At 55.3% G+C, this 13,684-nt stretch overlaps 1 protein-coding gene across 2 annotated transcripts; it reads left to right on the forward strand.

Moving 5' to 3' along the window:
• NLE1 (notchless homolog 1) lies at nt 1–13,212 on the forward strand. 2 transcript variants are annotated; one of them, XM_077836683.1, is made up of 13 exons: nt 1–33; nt 1,005–1,162; nt 1,812–2,029; nt 2,244–2,323; nt 2,975–3,051; nt 5,681–5,778; nt 7,183–7,375; nt 8,236–8,371; nt 8,757–8,803; nt 9,015–9,217; nt 9,537–9,696; nt 9,893–9,963; nt 10,889–13,212. In XM_077836683.1, exons 2-13 carry the CDS (start codon nt 1,007–1,009, stop codon nt 10,899–10,901), a joined length of 1,452 nt encoding a protein of 483 aa, XP_077692809.1. In that variant the 5' UTR covers nt 1–33; nt 1,005–1,006; the 3' UTR covers nt 10,902–13,212. The 2 variants fall into 2 exon arrangements, with proteins under 2 accessions (XP_077692809.1, XP_077692808.1); XM_077836682.1 differs by having other exon boundaries at nt 1,019–1,162.
• The last annotated feature ends 472 nt before the right edge of the window (nt 13,213–13,684 follow it).

The raw sequence follows: 13,684 nt of genomic DNA on the forward strand, positions 1-13,684 counted from the left end.
GGCTGCAGTAAACACATGGCTGGGGCTGCCCAGGTGAGTGGGGATTTGCTGGGGCTTGGGGACGGGGGAGGGGGCAGAGGAGGTGTCCCTAACCAAAACCCTTCCAGCAAGAGCTGCTTGCTGGCCCCCCGGGAGAGCCCTGTGGCTGCAAACGAACCCAGAGCAGCCCAGAGGGGGAGCCCTGCCCCATCCCTTCCTTACTTGGGGGAGTCCTAGCTGCTCCTGGGATTGAAGGAGGGCGTCCCTCCCACTGTAAAGCCGGACCGTGGGGTGGTGTTTAAATCCCCCTCCCCCCAGCTGCCAGGAAGGGGCGGCTGAGCGTAGGAGAGACCCCGCTGCAGCAGGTGGTGCCCAGTCTGGGCTGGGAGATTTACCTGGGCAGGTAGCAAGGAGCTGCGGGAGTGAATCAGGCCCTGAGCTTTTTGGAACCTGCCTCCCCAGCCCCAGGGAAAGAGTTTGTGGCGGGAGGGGGTTGTGCTACAGATGGGAAGCGTTGGCCGAATGATCTGAGCTTTGGGTTTACTCGGGCAAAGGAGCCCAAGCCAGCGTGTCCCAGTAATGCATGGGGATGGTTGCGGGTGCTGACATGGTGCCCTTGGAGGAAAGGTCTGGACTCTGGAGCACTGCACTGAGTGGAATTGGGCAGGCTAACAGTGTATCTCAGGTTAACAGGTAGATGGTGGGGCTGGGCGTCAGGCTTCCCGGGTTCTGTACCTGTCTCCGCCAGGCCTTTTGTGTCTATTTCCCAACCTGTAAAATGGGGACAATGGGCGGGGTGGAGGGGGGGAGGTGTGAGGGCTAATGGCAGGAAAGCATCTAGAGATCCTCTGATGACAGTCCCTGTAGAGATGCAGAGCGTCTGGTCATAGGGAGCTCTCTGGCTGTGGTATACTCAGCAGTGTGTGGGTTTTGCTGGTGCCAATCTCTATCAAAGCTCCCTTTGGCAGCAGTGGGTTTGATTTATAGTCGCGCTGCGCCTGGTGTGGGGCTCACCCCCGATGCAGTAATGTGCTTGCAGGTTGCCACGATGCAAGGGGACGTGGAGAGGCTGCTGATCCTGTTCAAAGATGAGGCTGGCGAGATCCTGGGGTCCCCCTTTGACGTGCCCATCGATATCACGCCCGAGAAGCTGCAGCTGGTCTGCAACGCGCTGCTCCAGAAGGTACTTCCCAAGGAGCCTGTGCCCCCCCCCACTGCTCTAATGGGGGGGGCAGCAAACTGCGGGTATCCACAGGCTTCATCCCAGCCCCATCTGGGGAGTGGGACTGCACGGAGGGATGGGGCTTCTCTTGGCAGTGCTGAGTGTGTTGGGATGCTGAGTGTGTTGGGAACCACTCCTGTTGGGCCAAGGCTCCAGGGGTGCTAACCCAGCAGGATCCAGACTGGGTGGCCAGGACTGCCGCGTCAGACAGTTGTGGGAAAGTGAGAGATGAGCAATGGGATTTCTGCTGCCACGCCCACGGCTCTGGTCCTCCTGTATAGACGCCATTCATAGCACTGCCTGGGCCTGCTCTGCCCGGGACTCTGACCCCAGGACTCCCTGGATGCTCAGGGATTGGCACAGAGAGGGACTGAGGCGGGGTCTTTCCCATCTGCCCCAGGGCAGATCTGTCAACCACTGCCTCAATTCTGAGCTAGTACATCTTCCCCAGCTTGCTGCTACCCTGGGAAGGGGTAACGGGAAGCACACGGGATCCCAAACTGTTTTCCTATGGCGGGGCGGGGCGGGGGGGACAGGGAACAGGAGGGCTGTATGAGCCAGTCCTGCCTAAATCTGCCCCAAGTTAGTGCTTCTGCTCCTTTTCATACAGGAGGAGCCGCTGCCCTTGGCCTTCTACGTCCACGATGCTGAAATCGTCACGTCGCTGGAGAACACCCTGGCGGGGCAGGTGGTGGAGACAGAGAGAGTCCTTGACATCATCTACCAGCCTCAGGCCGTGTTCAAAGTGCGAGCGGTGACGCGATGCACCAGCTCTTTGGAGGGGCACACTGAGGCTGTCATCTCCGTAGCCTTCAGCCCCACCGGAAAGTAAGGGGGGGCAGCAGGAGTGCTGGGGATTCTGGGTGGGGAGGCAGGGCAGCGCCGAATGGCTGGGCTGGCTGGGGACCAGGGCTGCCGAAGTTTATAACGCCCTGGTAATGGGGAGACAGGCTAGGTAGTGGGGTGGGGAGAACGGACCGGGAAGGAGCCTCGGCACTGCCTGCCGCCCTGAGCCCAGACAGCCTGTTCCTCACCATCTCAGGTACCTGGCAAGCGGCTCCGGTGATACCACTGTGCGCTTCTGGGACCTCAGCACGGAGACGCCACACTTCACTGCCAAAGGTGGGTGCAGCGGGTGAGGGGGGAATGCATGGGGTGTTCTGAGTCTGTGCCCACCCCTCCCAATAGCCTCTCTGGTCTGCAGAGTGTGGCCCCTGGGTTCCCTGAGTCGCTCCTGCGCCAGAGACTGTTGATGGCTCTGTTGTAACGCTGATGAGTTCACCGGGTCGCCCCAGCCACTGCCTCCCACCCCCTTTGGGGGAAAGCCACTGAGCTGGGCTCATTGCAGTGACTTGCCTCCCCCTCTCGGTTCCCCCATGTGTGCCGTGTGATCGCGTTCCAAGGCTTGGGGCCTGGTGCCAGCTCGGTGTGAGGAGCACATTGCAGAGTGAGCACCACGGATGGCGTGCAAGCTGCCTCGAGTGTCTCCGGGCCTCGATTCCTGGGCCTGGCTGTTCCCTGCCCTTTGGAAAGGCCTCCCTGGAGGTGCTCTGCGAGTGCCCAGGCCACGGCTCAACAAGAAGAGCATCTGCTCACTGTGGGCCAGCAAAGTGCAGGGAGTCAGACTGGCTGGGACAAGTGCAGGGGAGTCCTGGTCCTTCTCCCCCCCCCCCCCCCCCGCCCGCTTCCTCCAGACCACAGCTGCCCCTTGAAGACAGGGACAGCTCCAGGATGGGGGGCTCTCCTCACCCCTGCACTCTCTCCCGTCGGCAGGTCACAGGCACTGGGTCCTCAGCATCGCATGGTCTCCCGATGGCAGGAAGCTCGCCTCAGGGTGCAAAAACAGTCAGGTACGTGTTGGCTTCGGCTCAGCGAGGGGCCGGATTCCTCTGTGTGGGGCCAGACCTGGGGTGTGGGGAAATCTGCCTTGGTGACATCTCGTGGAGAGCCCTCTTCCTCTCTGGGGGAGCCCTCGCCCCCCATCGATGGACTGAAACCAGACTGGGCCAGCACTGGCCTTCCAGGCGATGGGTCTGCTCCTCCTCTGACAGCCGTGGAAGGAGTAACGCGGTTGGGGCTTTGTTCAAACCCGGGCATTGAAGTGGAGAGCAGGAATCCCTGCAGCCTCGAGGGAAATTGGGCATGGCTGGGTTATGATTGATGCGGGGTTGCTCCTGGGATAGTCGTCGCGTCTAGGCCTATGGAACACACCTGCACTTTAGTTACTCTCCCAGGCATTCCCACGGGGCTCAGAGGCACATCCCCAGCCAGGAGATCTGCAGGCTGCTGGGTTCATTGACACGGATTTGCAAAGATCCTTTGAGCAGGCCGGGTTGGCTGGTACATTGTGTCCTGTGCTGCCCCCTGCAGGCAGCTCTCAATGCTGCATGGTTGGGAAACCAGCTCCTGGACATTCCCTTGGTCTAGCTGGGGGGTGAGTACCGGCTGCAGACACTGTGCCTTTGGCTGGCACCTGCAGAGCAGTGAATCTCTCTGGAGCCTGATGGCGGGTGCCTTGCTGGTATCACCCCCTCGCCAGTGCAGCTGCTGATTCAACCTAGGTCCTGCTGTGGATTCTGGTGGTGGTTTTGTTATGAACGACAGCAGTGCCTAAAGGCCCCGGCTGCGATCAGGGCCTCACTGCCCTAGAGGCTGGAGAGACCCAGACAGACCTGCCCCAAAGTAGGCAGGACAAAGGAAGGGGAACGGAAGCAGGCCCAGAGACTGGTGGTTTGCTCGAGGTCACCGGCAGAGCTGGGGGTAGAACCCAGGTCTCCAGAATCCCAGGCTGGTGCCCTACGCACTAGGCCATGCTAAGCCGGGCTCTGCTGCATGCTAATGCCATCGGTCTCCAAGGTGGGGGCATGTGTTTAAACCTGCAAGCAGCAGTGGCATTGAATTCTCACCTGCACCCGCCAGGGTGTCAGAGCCAACTGCCTGCTTAACGCTCCCCAGGGCTTGTTTTCTGTGTCTGTCACTGGCTCAGCTTCTTCCTGTCTCCGAGCCCGGGAGCTGGGTGAGCGGCATTGAAGCAAGGCCACTCCCCACGGACCTGACGTAGTCCCGTGCCGCTCTTGCTGCGTTGGTGACCCCGTGGCTAGATCTGGGGCTTGTATCCCGGCAGAAGCACAGGGCAGCCTGTGCTGTACCTTAAAGGGTTGGCTCCTCATTTGGGAGGCTGCTTGCTTGCTGGGAACGGGCCCCAAGGAGGTACGTCTTCGCTTGGGGAGCGGCACTGGGACGTGCTTGTGCCTTTTGAATTTGGGTCTAGATGATGTTGCCACCACTGAGAGGTTTTGTTATTTCAGAACCCCAGGCTGAGCTGTCCCTGCTAGAAACTGCTCCTTCAGGGCACAGGGCCTGCCGGGCACCCTCCCAGAGGGGCTTCTCTCCTCAGTGTAGCAAGCTGGGCCTGACTGCAGGTAGCCTTTCTGAGCGGCCGTGCGGGATGGTGGTGTGGTTGAGAAGTGGGCCTGGGACTGAGAGTTCTGTTCCCAGCTCTTCTGCAGCCTCCCTGTGTGATCTTGGGCAAGTCCTTTCATCTCGCCAGGCCTCAGTTTCCCTTCTGTAAAATGAGGATGATAATCTTTCCTTTCCCTCTCAGGTCTCTTGCTGTGTGTTTATACAGCACCTAGCGCAATGAGGCTCCCGTCTCAGCAGGGACCTGTAGGCACTGCTGGAGCACTGCTAACAATAACGACTCCTAACCCAGTCACCAAAACAACAGCCTCCTTCGTTTGCCTCTGCTCTGAGTCAGCTGGGATTGAACCACGCTAAGAAGAGGGGGATGGACTTCCCCTGGGATCTGTTTAGAGGCATGAGACCAGAGGAGCCTGAGAGCTGCCTGGCCTGCTGGCAGCCTGGAGATGGCCCATTTATACTGTTAACTCTTTGTTAACTAGTTGACAAGCATCTGCAGTAAAGTGCCACTCGGGAGGCAGTTCTGGTTTAAACTAACCCTGTTAGCTGTTCTGCTCCAGTTCCTGGCCTCCCCTGGGTTCTCACTGAGCACATGATTAATGCCTCAGCTCCTTGGAGGAGCATTATTCAGAGGGCAAGAAAAACCCAACAAAAAGCCAGCATGTGTCCCGCCCACAGAGTCCGATAATAACCACCATTTAGCACATTCTGGCTCTCCCAGCACTCAGCAAGCGTTCAGTAACCCGCTGGCACTGGGTGTCGACAGCTGGAGCGGGTTTACGAAAAGAGCTGGATAATTTGATGGCTGATGGTTTTGCAGCAGTGTGGGCTAAGATGCGGGTGAACAAAATCTCCTGCCTCAGGGCGTCACCTGGTGGCTGCAGAGGTTAGGAAAGGAATCCACTCTTCATCCCCCTGCCTGTGCCAAGGTCCATTCTTGGCCTGGAGTATCCAGACTGGAAGGGCAAACCTGCCATTTCCAAATCGAGCTTGACTCTCCCTGGGATGCACTTTGGGTGGTATCTGTGATCTAGCTGCCTCGCTTGCTCTGTTGTACAGATATTTCTCTGGGACCCAGACACAGGGAATCAGATTGGCAGGGTGCTCGCCGGACACTCCAAATGGATCACGTGGCTGTGTTGGGAACCACTCCACATGTAAGTGACCTTCTGGCTGGCCAGCCTCCTTGCTTTGCCAGTGGGGAGAGGCCTGCCCCTTGCCTTGGTGATGGCAGAGTAAGTGTGTACAGAGTGAGGCTGAAAAGCAGCCAGTGAATTGGGCACCAGGCTGGGAGCCAGGAGACCCAAGTTCTAGTCCCAGTTCTGCCACCAACCTGTGATGGGACCTTGGGCTCTACACGGCGCTCTCATGTCTCCGTTTCCCCTGCTGTATAATGGGGATAGTGATGCTAGCTCTCCTTTCTGAAGAGCTTTGAGAGCGATGGATAAAAGGCTTGGGTAAATTTCAGTCGCCTTTGCTTTACGTTTTCAAAGCACTGTGCAAATGTTACCCCGGCCTCGTTCCTGGGAGGTGAGGCTGTGCTACCTCCATCTCCCACGGGGGAGAGCGCGGGGAGCTGGGAGTGGCTTACCCAGAGCTGCACAGACAGTTGTAGTTAGAGCTGGGATTAGCACCCAGGTGTTCCTGGCTCCCTGTCCTGTGTGCCAATCACTAGCCCACCCGTTCTCCCACACAGATTCCTCCAGTGAAAGCGGCCCCTAGGGAAAAGTGGCTGGGGATGGCTAAGGCTGCGAGTGTCTCCCTTTGTCAGTTCCCTGGAGTGTAACAAGCAGCCAGATGTGCTCTTCCCCAGCACCCCTCAGCAGGAGTTCGAAGGGGGAAAGCTGCAGTCCGCATGGTGTCTGGGCCTCACGCACCCTGCCCATGCTGACTGCTCTGCCCATGCCCCCTGCATCCCCAGCCATCTCCGCCATCTGGTTTATTTCTTCTGCAGGCTGATGAACCACACAAGCTCTTTATTCCCTCCATCTGATAAAGCTCCACCTCAGAGAGAGGCAGGGGGGGAGGAGGTGGGGGAAGCTGTAGACGATGATGGAAGAGGTTATAAAAATTAAAAATAGCCCCCATGGAGCAGAGCCCTGCAAATTGAATTCCCGAGTAGGAAATCCCAGCGATTTGGAAACATTTAACTGGATTAAAGAAAACTGGTTATAAAAGGAGGAGCGGGGGATGGGGAGGAGGTGGAGGATCCTGCCTGTGCTCTGGAGAACTCAGGATCTGTGTCTCCAGCCAGCCAGGCTCCTCATTCCACTCCTGCAGAGAGGGATGAGCAGCATTTCCACTGCCTTGCGCTCCAGGCGCTGCCAGTTCTCTCCTTGATTAGCGCGTGCAGTGACCATGCTGCAGGCTTGGTGCCAGCTGTTAACCGGCCTGCCCCTTCTTAGCTTGAGAGCGGAGGTCAAATCTGCGAGTTGCCTTTTTATAAGGATGCCCTTAACTCTTCTCCAGCTTCGGAGCTGATGCACACCCAGTTGATGCAGGGGAAGAGGAGGCCAGATTTGCTGTCCTGCGCCTTCACTGGCTTCCAATTTTCCTTCCAGAAATCCCGAGAGCCGCTACTTGGCCAGCGCCTCCAAGGACTGTAGCATCCGCATCTGGGACACCATTGCGGGCCGGTGCGATAAGATCCTCACCGGGCACACGCAGTCGGTCACGTGCGTGAAGTGGGGTGGAGACGGCCTGCTCTTCTCCTCCTCCCAGGACAGAACCATCAAGGTCTGGAGAGGCCAGGATGTAAGTGTGGCAGCCTGGCGTGTGTGGACTTTGACACCAAGAGCCTGGGCAGGAAGGTAGCTCAAATAAAACGATGCATCAAACCTTAATTGTTGTTCCCAAAAGCTGGAAATAACCAAGTCGTCGCCCATCCTGGCCTTGCATTGCCTCCTGGCTTTAGCCGCATGTGCTCGCTTTCCGGGCAGAGGCAGTACACCCCTCTGGCGGATATAAGGAACCGCGATGATTGTTTCCAGTGGGAATCTTGTCTGCTCCTTGGCCAAAGGAATTGGGTGGTTGTGTGGGGTGAAGATCCTTGGAGCTGCTTTAGAAACAGGAACTCCCCTGGATAAATGACAGCCTGGCAGAAATGGGTTTGGCGCTGCTTGTTGGCAGGAGGGGGAGTATGTTTTCCCTGTGGGTTGTGGTACTTGGTAACGTATGCTGGAGCCATCAGCAAGGAGAATGCAGAGTTGGCCACCCTTGACTTCACGTCTTGGGCCCTGTCCATCAGGAATGACATTGAGAGACAGCACAGCCTTGATCAAAGGTGGGACGGAGAGCCAGGAGTTCCTATATTCTTATCTTGGTGCTACCCGTGCCCGATTGAAGGTCGGGCTGGGACATACCATGGCCTGACCCCAGCACTGCCAATAACTGATTGAAAGTGGGGCTGGGAGCTGGAACGTCCCTTGGTCTGACCCTCATGCTGCCTGTAGCTGATTGAAGATGGGGCCAGGAGCTGGGATGTCCCATGGTCTGACCCTGGCCCTGTCCATAACTGATGGAAGGTGTAGCCGGGAGGTCCTGTGGTCTAATCCTCGCACTGCTGCTGCCTCCCTGTGAGTCCCTTTCTAAGCAGGCAGCCTTTTTGCTTTCAGGGAATTCTCTGCCGCACTCTGCAGGGCCACGGGCACTGGGTGAACACCATGGCTCTAAGCACCGACTACGTTCTCCGCACAGGGGCCTTTGAACCTGCAGAAGCCTCTGTCAACCCGCAAGACGTGAGCGGCACCCGTAAGAGCATTAAGTACATTGCAGGCTGGAGAGAAACAGGGGGAGGAGGTAGCGTGGCCTAGTGGGTAGGCACAGCACTAAGAGTCAGAAGACCTGGCTTCTGTGCCAAGGTCACATTGGGGAGCTGGGTCCCCTCCGTTTCTCTGTCTAGAAAATAAAACCGTGAACGCCACAGATTGGGAATGCTACACAAGCACTGCATTTTGTTGGTAAAAGTGTGACCCTCTGAAGAGGACATTGTTTTAAACCCCTCAAAATATCCCTGTCAAAATCCTTCTTGAGTCACAAATCTGGAGGGAGAAGACATCTTAGATCCTGCCTTTAGAGATGTTACGTGTTTCCTTTAACCTCCCAATCGCTAATCTCCCTTCTCTCCTGCACACAGTGGCAGAACTTAAAGAGAAGGCGCAGCACAGGTACGACCAAGTCAGGGTAAGTTTCCATTAAGAAATGCCCCCCTCTCCCCCCCGTGCCAGGCTTCCTACCATTGTTGCTGAGAAAAAAATGAATAAATGAATCTCCGTGACTTGCTAAAGATTTCCTCCAGTTTGTCTGCGTCAGGTTTGCATCTGAGCTTTGAAAGGCTCAGTCTGTGTGAGCCGAGGCTCGGTGTTGGGGTGTGCTGATGGTTTGTTTATTGCAGGGGCAGGGACCGGAAAGGTTAGTGTCTGGATCAGATGACTTTACGCTCTTTCTGTGGGCCCCAGCAGAGGACAAGAAGGCGCTGGAGAGAATGACAGGCCACCAGGCATTGATCAACCAAGTGCTCTTCTCCCCAGACACCCGGATAATAGCCAGTGCTTCTTTTGACAAGTCCATCAAGCTCTGGGACGGCAGGACGGGAAAGTAGGTTCTCTCGTTCTAGGACAGACGCGATGTTTGCAGTTCGCTCCATGCAGTAACACAGAAGGAAATGCGCCTGTCTCCCTGCCATGGCTGAGTCAGGACCTTCCCCTCTGCAGCCTTGCACACGCACACACAGTCATTACCTTTTGCTTTTGCGGTTGTGCACCTAGTGATTAGAGCAGGGCACTCGGACTCTGGGCTCCTGGTTCCCTGCTGTGCCACTGACTAACTGGGACCTTGGGCATGTCCCTTTATTTCTCCGATTCAGAGCATGCACGTGTGTCTGAAGCCCATCCTCACCCCTTCCCCTCTCTGTCAGATACCTCACCTCCCTGAGAGGGCATGTCTCCGCGGTTTACCAGATTGCCTGGTCGGCAGACAGCCGTCTGCTGGTGAGCGGGAGCAGTGACAGCACGCTGAAGGTGTGGGATGCCAAGACGAGGAAGCTGGCCATTGATCTCCCCGGCCACGCAGACGAGGTAGGATGCCATTGGCCAAGGGGCTCACACTAACCTGCCCTGGAGAGGGCAGAGGGCTCTCAAACGCTGTGGCCACCCCCAGTGTCTCTGAACAGTTGGGGAGTGTCTTCTGCCAGGGGCCTGAGGTTCTTCCCTGCCACCGGGGCTGCATGGCCCTAAAGGAGTGACGGGAGTTCCTCTCTCTCTTTGTTGATAGGTGTTTGCGGTGGATTGGAGCCCAGATGGACAGCGAGTAGCCAGCGGAGGGAAAGATAAGTGTTTAAGGATGTAAGTATCCCCTGGGACCTGTCCCCCAAGAAGAGCATGGCTTCTGTGCACTCTGTATATTAACGCGGCCTGCAAAGGAATGTACTGAGGAGCACGTTCTGTATACAGAACCACTGGGCCCACCGTCACCCTCTCGCCTCACCTGACAAGCTGGGCTTTTGTTATGATTAGTCTTATAGGAGCCCCAACTGAGTTTGGGGCACCCTCCTGTGAGGTGCTGCACAAACACACAGTAAGGGACAGCCCCTGCCCCAAAGAGGTTAGAGTCTAAATACAGTCAGGTCTTTGGGTTCTCGGTTAATTCTGCGCAGTGAAACCATTCGGCTCTACTCCTGCCTTTCTGCAGAGCTTGCATTCCATTCAGCTCTGATACACCTGCTCTCTGGTGCCTGGGGACCTTCGCTTGCGTTGGTCTCCTGCCCCAGGCTGAGCCTCTCGCGGCTCTCAGGGAAAGCTGACCTGAGCAGAACACCCAGAACCCTTTTTCCCCCCTTAAAAAGAGATTTTCCCTTGCAGATTCTGGGCCGCTGGGCCAAATTCCAGATTGATTGGCACCCTGTGCCTAGCTACCCCAGCAAGGAGCCACTCCCCAAGGTGGAGGGATAGACATGCTTGGACGTCAATACGACAGCAGAATTTAGTCCCTGTTCTCTGTACCAGCTGTCACTGTTGTGCTCACAGTTGGCCAGCGTTGGGGAAGGGACACCAGAGCAATCCGTCTCAGATCCTCTTTCCACCCTTGTTCTCCCCCCCTCAGACCTGTGCATACAGGGACTCGCCCGTGATCCAGTGGCCAGTTAACTGCGCTCACCGTATGAATCTAGTGCAAAGTGCCTCGCTGTGCCATTCTGCTGTCTGTGGCGGACGGTGCAAAAGCCGGAGCTGATGCTGTGCTGATGACACCCAATGTCCCTTTCATTTGCAGATGGAGACGATAGGAGCAGTGAAGAGAACCCGCCAGTTCTAACTGGCCCTGTCAGTATGGCCGGGCCTGGCAGCTAACTAGCTCAGCGTGGACTGTGGTGTTCCGCTTCTTACACACCACACTAGCTGTCCCTAATTAATTTCTGTGAAGGGAGATTGTAATTCAGATTTAATGTGAACCAAAGAACTTGCCCTACTGCATCCAGATGATTTTGTCTGCAACCATGAGTACCCTGGACCTCCACTAGTTCCGATTCAGCCTGGTTTCTGTTGAAACGACTGCAGCCTGTACTCTCTGGCAGGGAGAGTGAAGAGGGGGTGGGGGTCTGGTCATGCTTTTTGCCTTCCTTGCAAATGGAGCCTGCAGGGGCTAAAGCTTTTAGTGGGGACAGAAAAGCATGTCCTTTCCTGACCTCCGGAGAGAGAATGGGGAAAACCACCACACTGTTACCTTGCAAAATTCTACTCACCCATTTTGCCTGGGGCAAAGAACTGTTTAACCGGTACGTAAGAGAGCCTTGGCCGCCTTCGTTATTCAGGTGAGGGGAGCAAGGTGGCTTTGCCCCTGGGCTGATAAACTTTCCCCTTGCATATTGTTCACTCTGTTGGCAATAGCCCAACCCGCCTTAGGCTAAGGAGCCCAATTCTGCTTGGCTGTTTGTTCTGAACTAGGGCAGGAGGGGGAGCAGGCGTGAAATGAAAACTGGTGCAGACGCTGTGTCGAGTTTCCAGGTCTCAGTTGTTCTTTGAATTGCGGAGAAGTGAGCACGCATGCCTGAGTGAATCTGTGACCCCTCCCTGTTCCATGCACATTGCCTGGCTCGGGTGCACCATGCACTAGGAAGGATGGCGTTTGAGGCTGCTATTGTGTCTCTTGTGTCCTGTTGCAGGTTGTCTGTAGGGTTGAGGTTGTCTCTAAAGGCTGTTCCTGTGCCTTTGAAGTCAATGGTAAAACTCCCCTTGACTTCCATGGTGCAGAACTGGTCCCTTACTAAGTTTATCTAGTACATTTCCTGTGTCAGGTGGGTGCAGGGAGCTGTGTCACTTGTCCTATTTCAAAATCCTGTGCGTTAATATTTGTTAAGTTGTTCTTAGCCAACATGGAGCAGGGTTTAAGTTAATGCAGCCCAACATTTTGGGAGGCAGGTCAACCTGGATTTAACTTTTACTTCCAAGGAAGTTTAAGAAGAGTGCAAGTCCAAATATGATTAATAAGGAACAGATAGAATAATGTCAAGTTCTCTGTCACAATTGCAATAAATTTACGTTAAAGACCAAAGCGCGCTCCTTTGTTGTGGGTTGTGCTGGATGTTCAGCAAACAGTTGTTCGGGGGTTTTTTTCAGTCTCTGTACTAAACTTTAGCGTTGTTGATTGATCCTGGCTTGGGGGTTGCTGTGCAAGCCTAACACGGTGTGGAGAATGCCAACAATGGGCTTGTAAAGGGAAAGGAAGAGGAAGAGGGTCCAGTGATGAGGGGTGTAGCCTCAGACTTGGGAGACATGAGTTCAAGTCCCTGATCTCCCACAGGCTTTCCCTCTGACGTTGGGCAAGTCATTTAGGGCTTGTCTACACTGCCACTTACAGCGCTGCAACTTTCCTCGCTCGGGTGTGAAAAAACACCCCCCTGAGCAATGCACAGTTGAGCGCTGTAACGTGCCAGTGTAGACAGTGCCCCAGCGCTGGAGCCGCGACTACTCAGCCACGTTAAAGCGCCGCCATCTCTGCCCCCCCTCGGGAAGCACAAATGCTAGAGGAGCAGACAGCTAGTGTGAGTTCCTGACCTTCCCGGGGGTAGTGGAGCTCAGACTCCCAGCCGCGCAGCAGCAGGCTCTGGCCATGGGCTCCGGCTGTGTGGCGGAAGATTCCAGTCGCAGGGCCCAGCGGGCTCCATCCCCCAGTCCCTCACCCATCCACCCTATCACCTCTGGCCCCCGCTGCTTTCCTACCCAACGCCCCATCCGACCAAGGCTTAACCTGGCTTGCCAAGCCTGAGTAAGTCTGCTTCTGTGAAAAGTGATATTTGTATGTTTGTTAATATCACTTTTCACTGCCTCCCATCTAGCTAGCAAGTCTGCTGCTCTGAAAAGTGTTATTAACAAACATACACTTTTCACAGAAGCAGACTTACTAGCTAGCAAGTCTTTAAAAAAAACCCAACCCCCAAAAAGCAGAAGAAACAACAACAAAAGACAAGAACAAGCAAAGCACCGTATTTGTGTTTCTATTCTGTATAGGTCCAGTAAAGAATAGACATAACTGTTATTTTTATTATTGAATCTGCAAAGAAAAAAAACCCCTATATAAATAAATTACTATGATTTGGACATGTGCATGTGCATATTTATTTGTTTTTCCTAAAACTAATTATTTCAGAAAAAATTGTCTGATGGCCGCGCTCTAATAACCTGAAATAACCAGCCTAGACCTATAGGTAAAGGGGTAATAAGGCCAATATTGCTCAGCTGGAAAGGACTCTGCTGTAGTACATCGGGAGACTCAGAACCTAATGGAGCCTGAGGCATTCTGTGTCAAAGATGCCTTTACAACAGCTGTCCCCTACACACCTTGTTCCCAGCCTCCATTCAGTGCGGCTTAGCACCTACCTAAGTTAAATATCTATGCCAAAGGAGGTTTTTCTGTACAGATTGTTTCCACGTGTCATAGCCCGTCTCCCTTTGGTTACTGACCGAACCCAAATCACCATGCTGTGGAGAGTGAGAATGCCACAAAGCTGGTTTAGTTAGAGCCGTGGGGCTTCGTAATGGTGCTCGTTGGTCCCACTCGGGCTCATGAAGT

Source organism: Eretmochelys imbricata, chromosome 17, assembly GCF_965152235.1.
Source record: "Eretmochelys imbricata isolate rEreImb1 chromosome 17, rEreImb1.hap1, whole genome shotgun sequence".
Taxonomy (NCBI): Eukaryota; Metazoa; Chordata; order Testudines; family Cheloniidae; genus Eretmochelys; species Eretmochelys imbricata.

Coding starts and splice junctions, on each gene's coding strand:
- NLE1 (XM_077836682.1), top strand. Junction 2,030..2,243: donor GCCTTCAGCCCCACCGGAAA/GTAAGGGGGGGC, acceptor TCACCATCTCAG/GTACCTGGCAAGCGGCTCCG. Junction 7,376..8,235: donor AGGTCTGGAGAGGCCAGGAT/GTAAGTGTGGCA, acceptor TTTTGCTTTCAG/GGAATTCTCTGCCGCACTCT.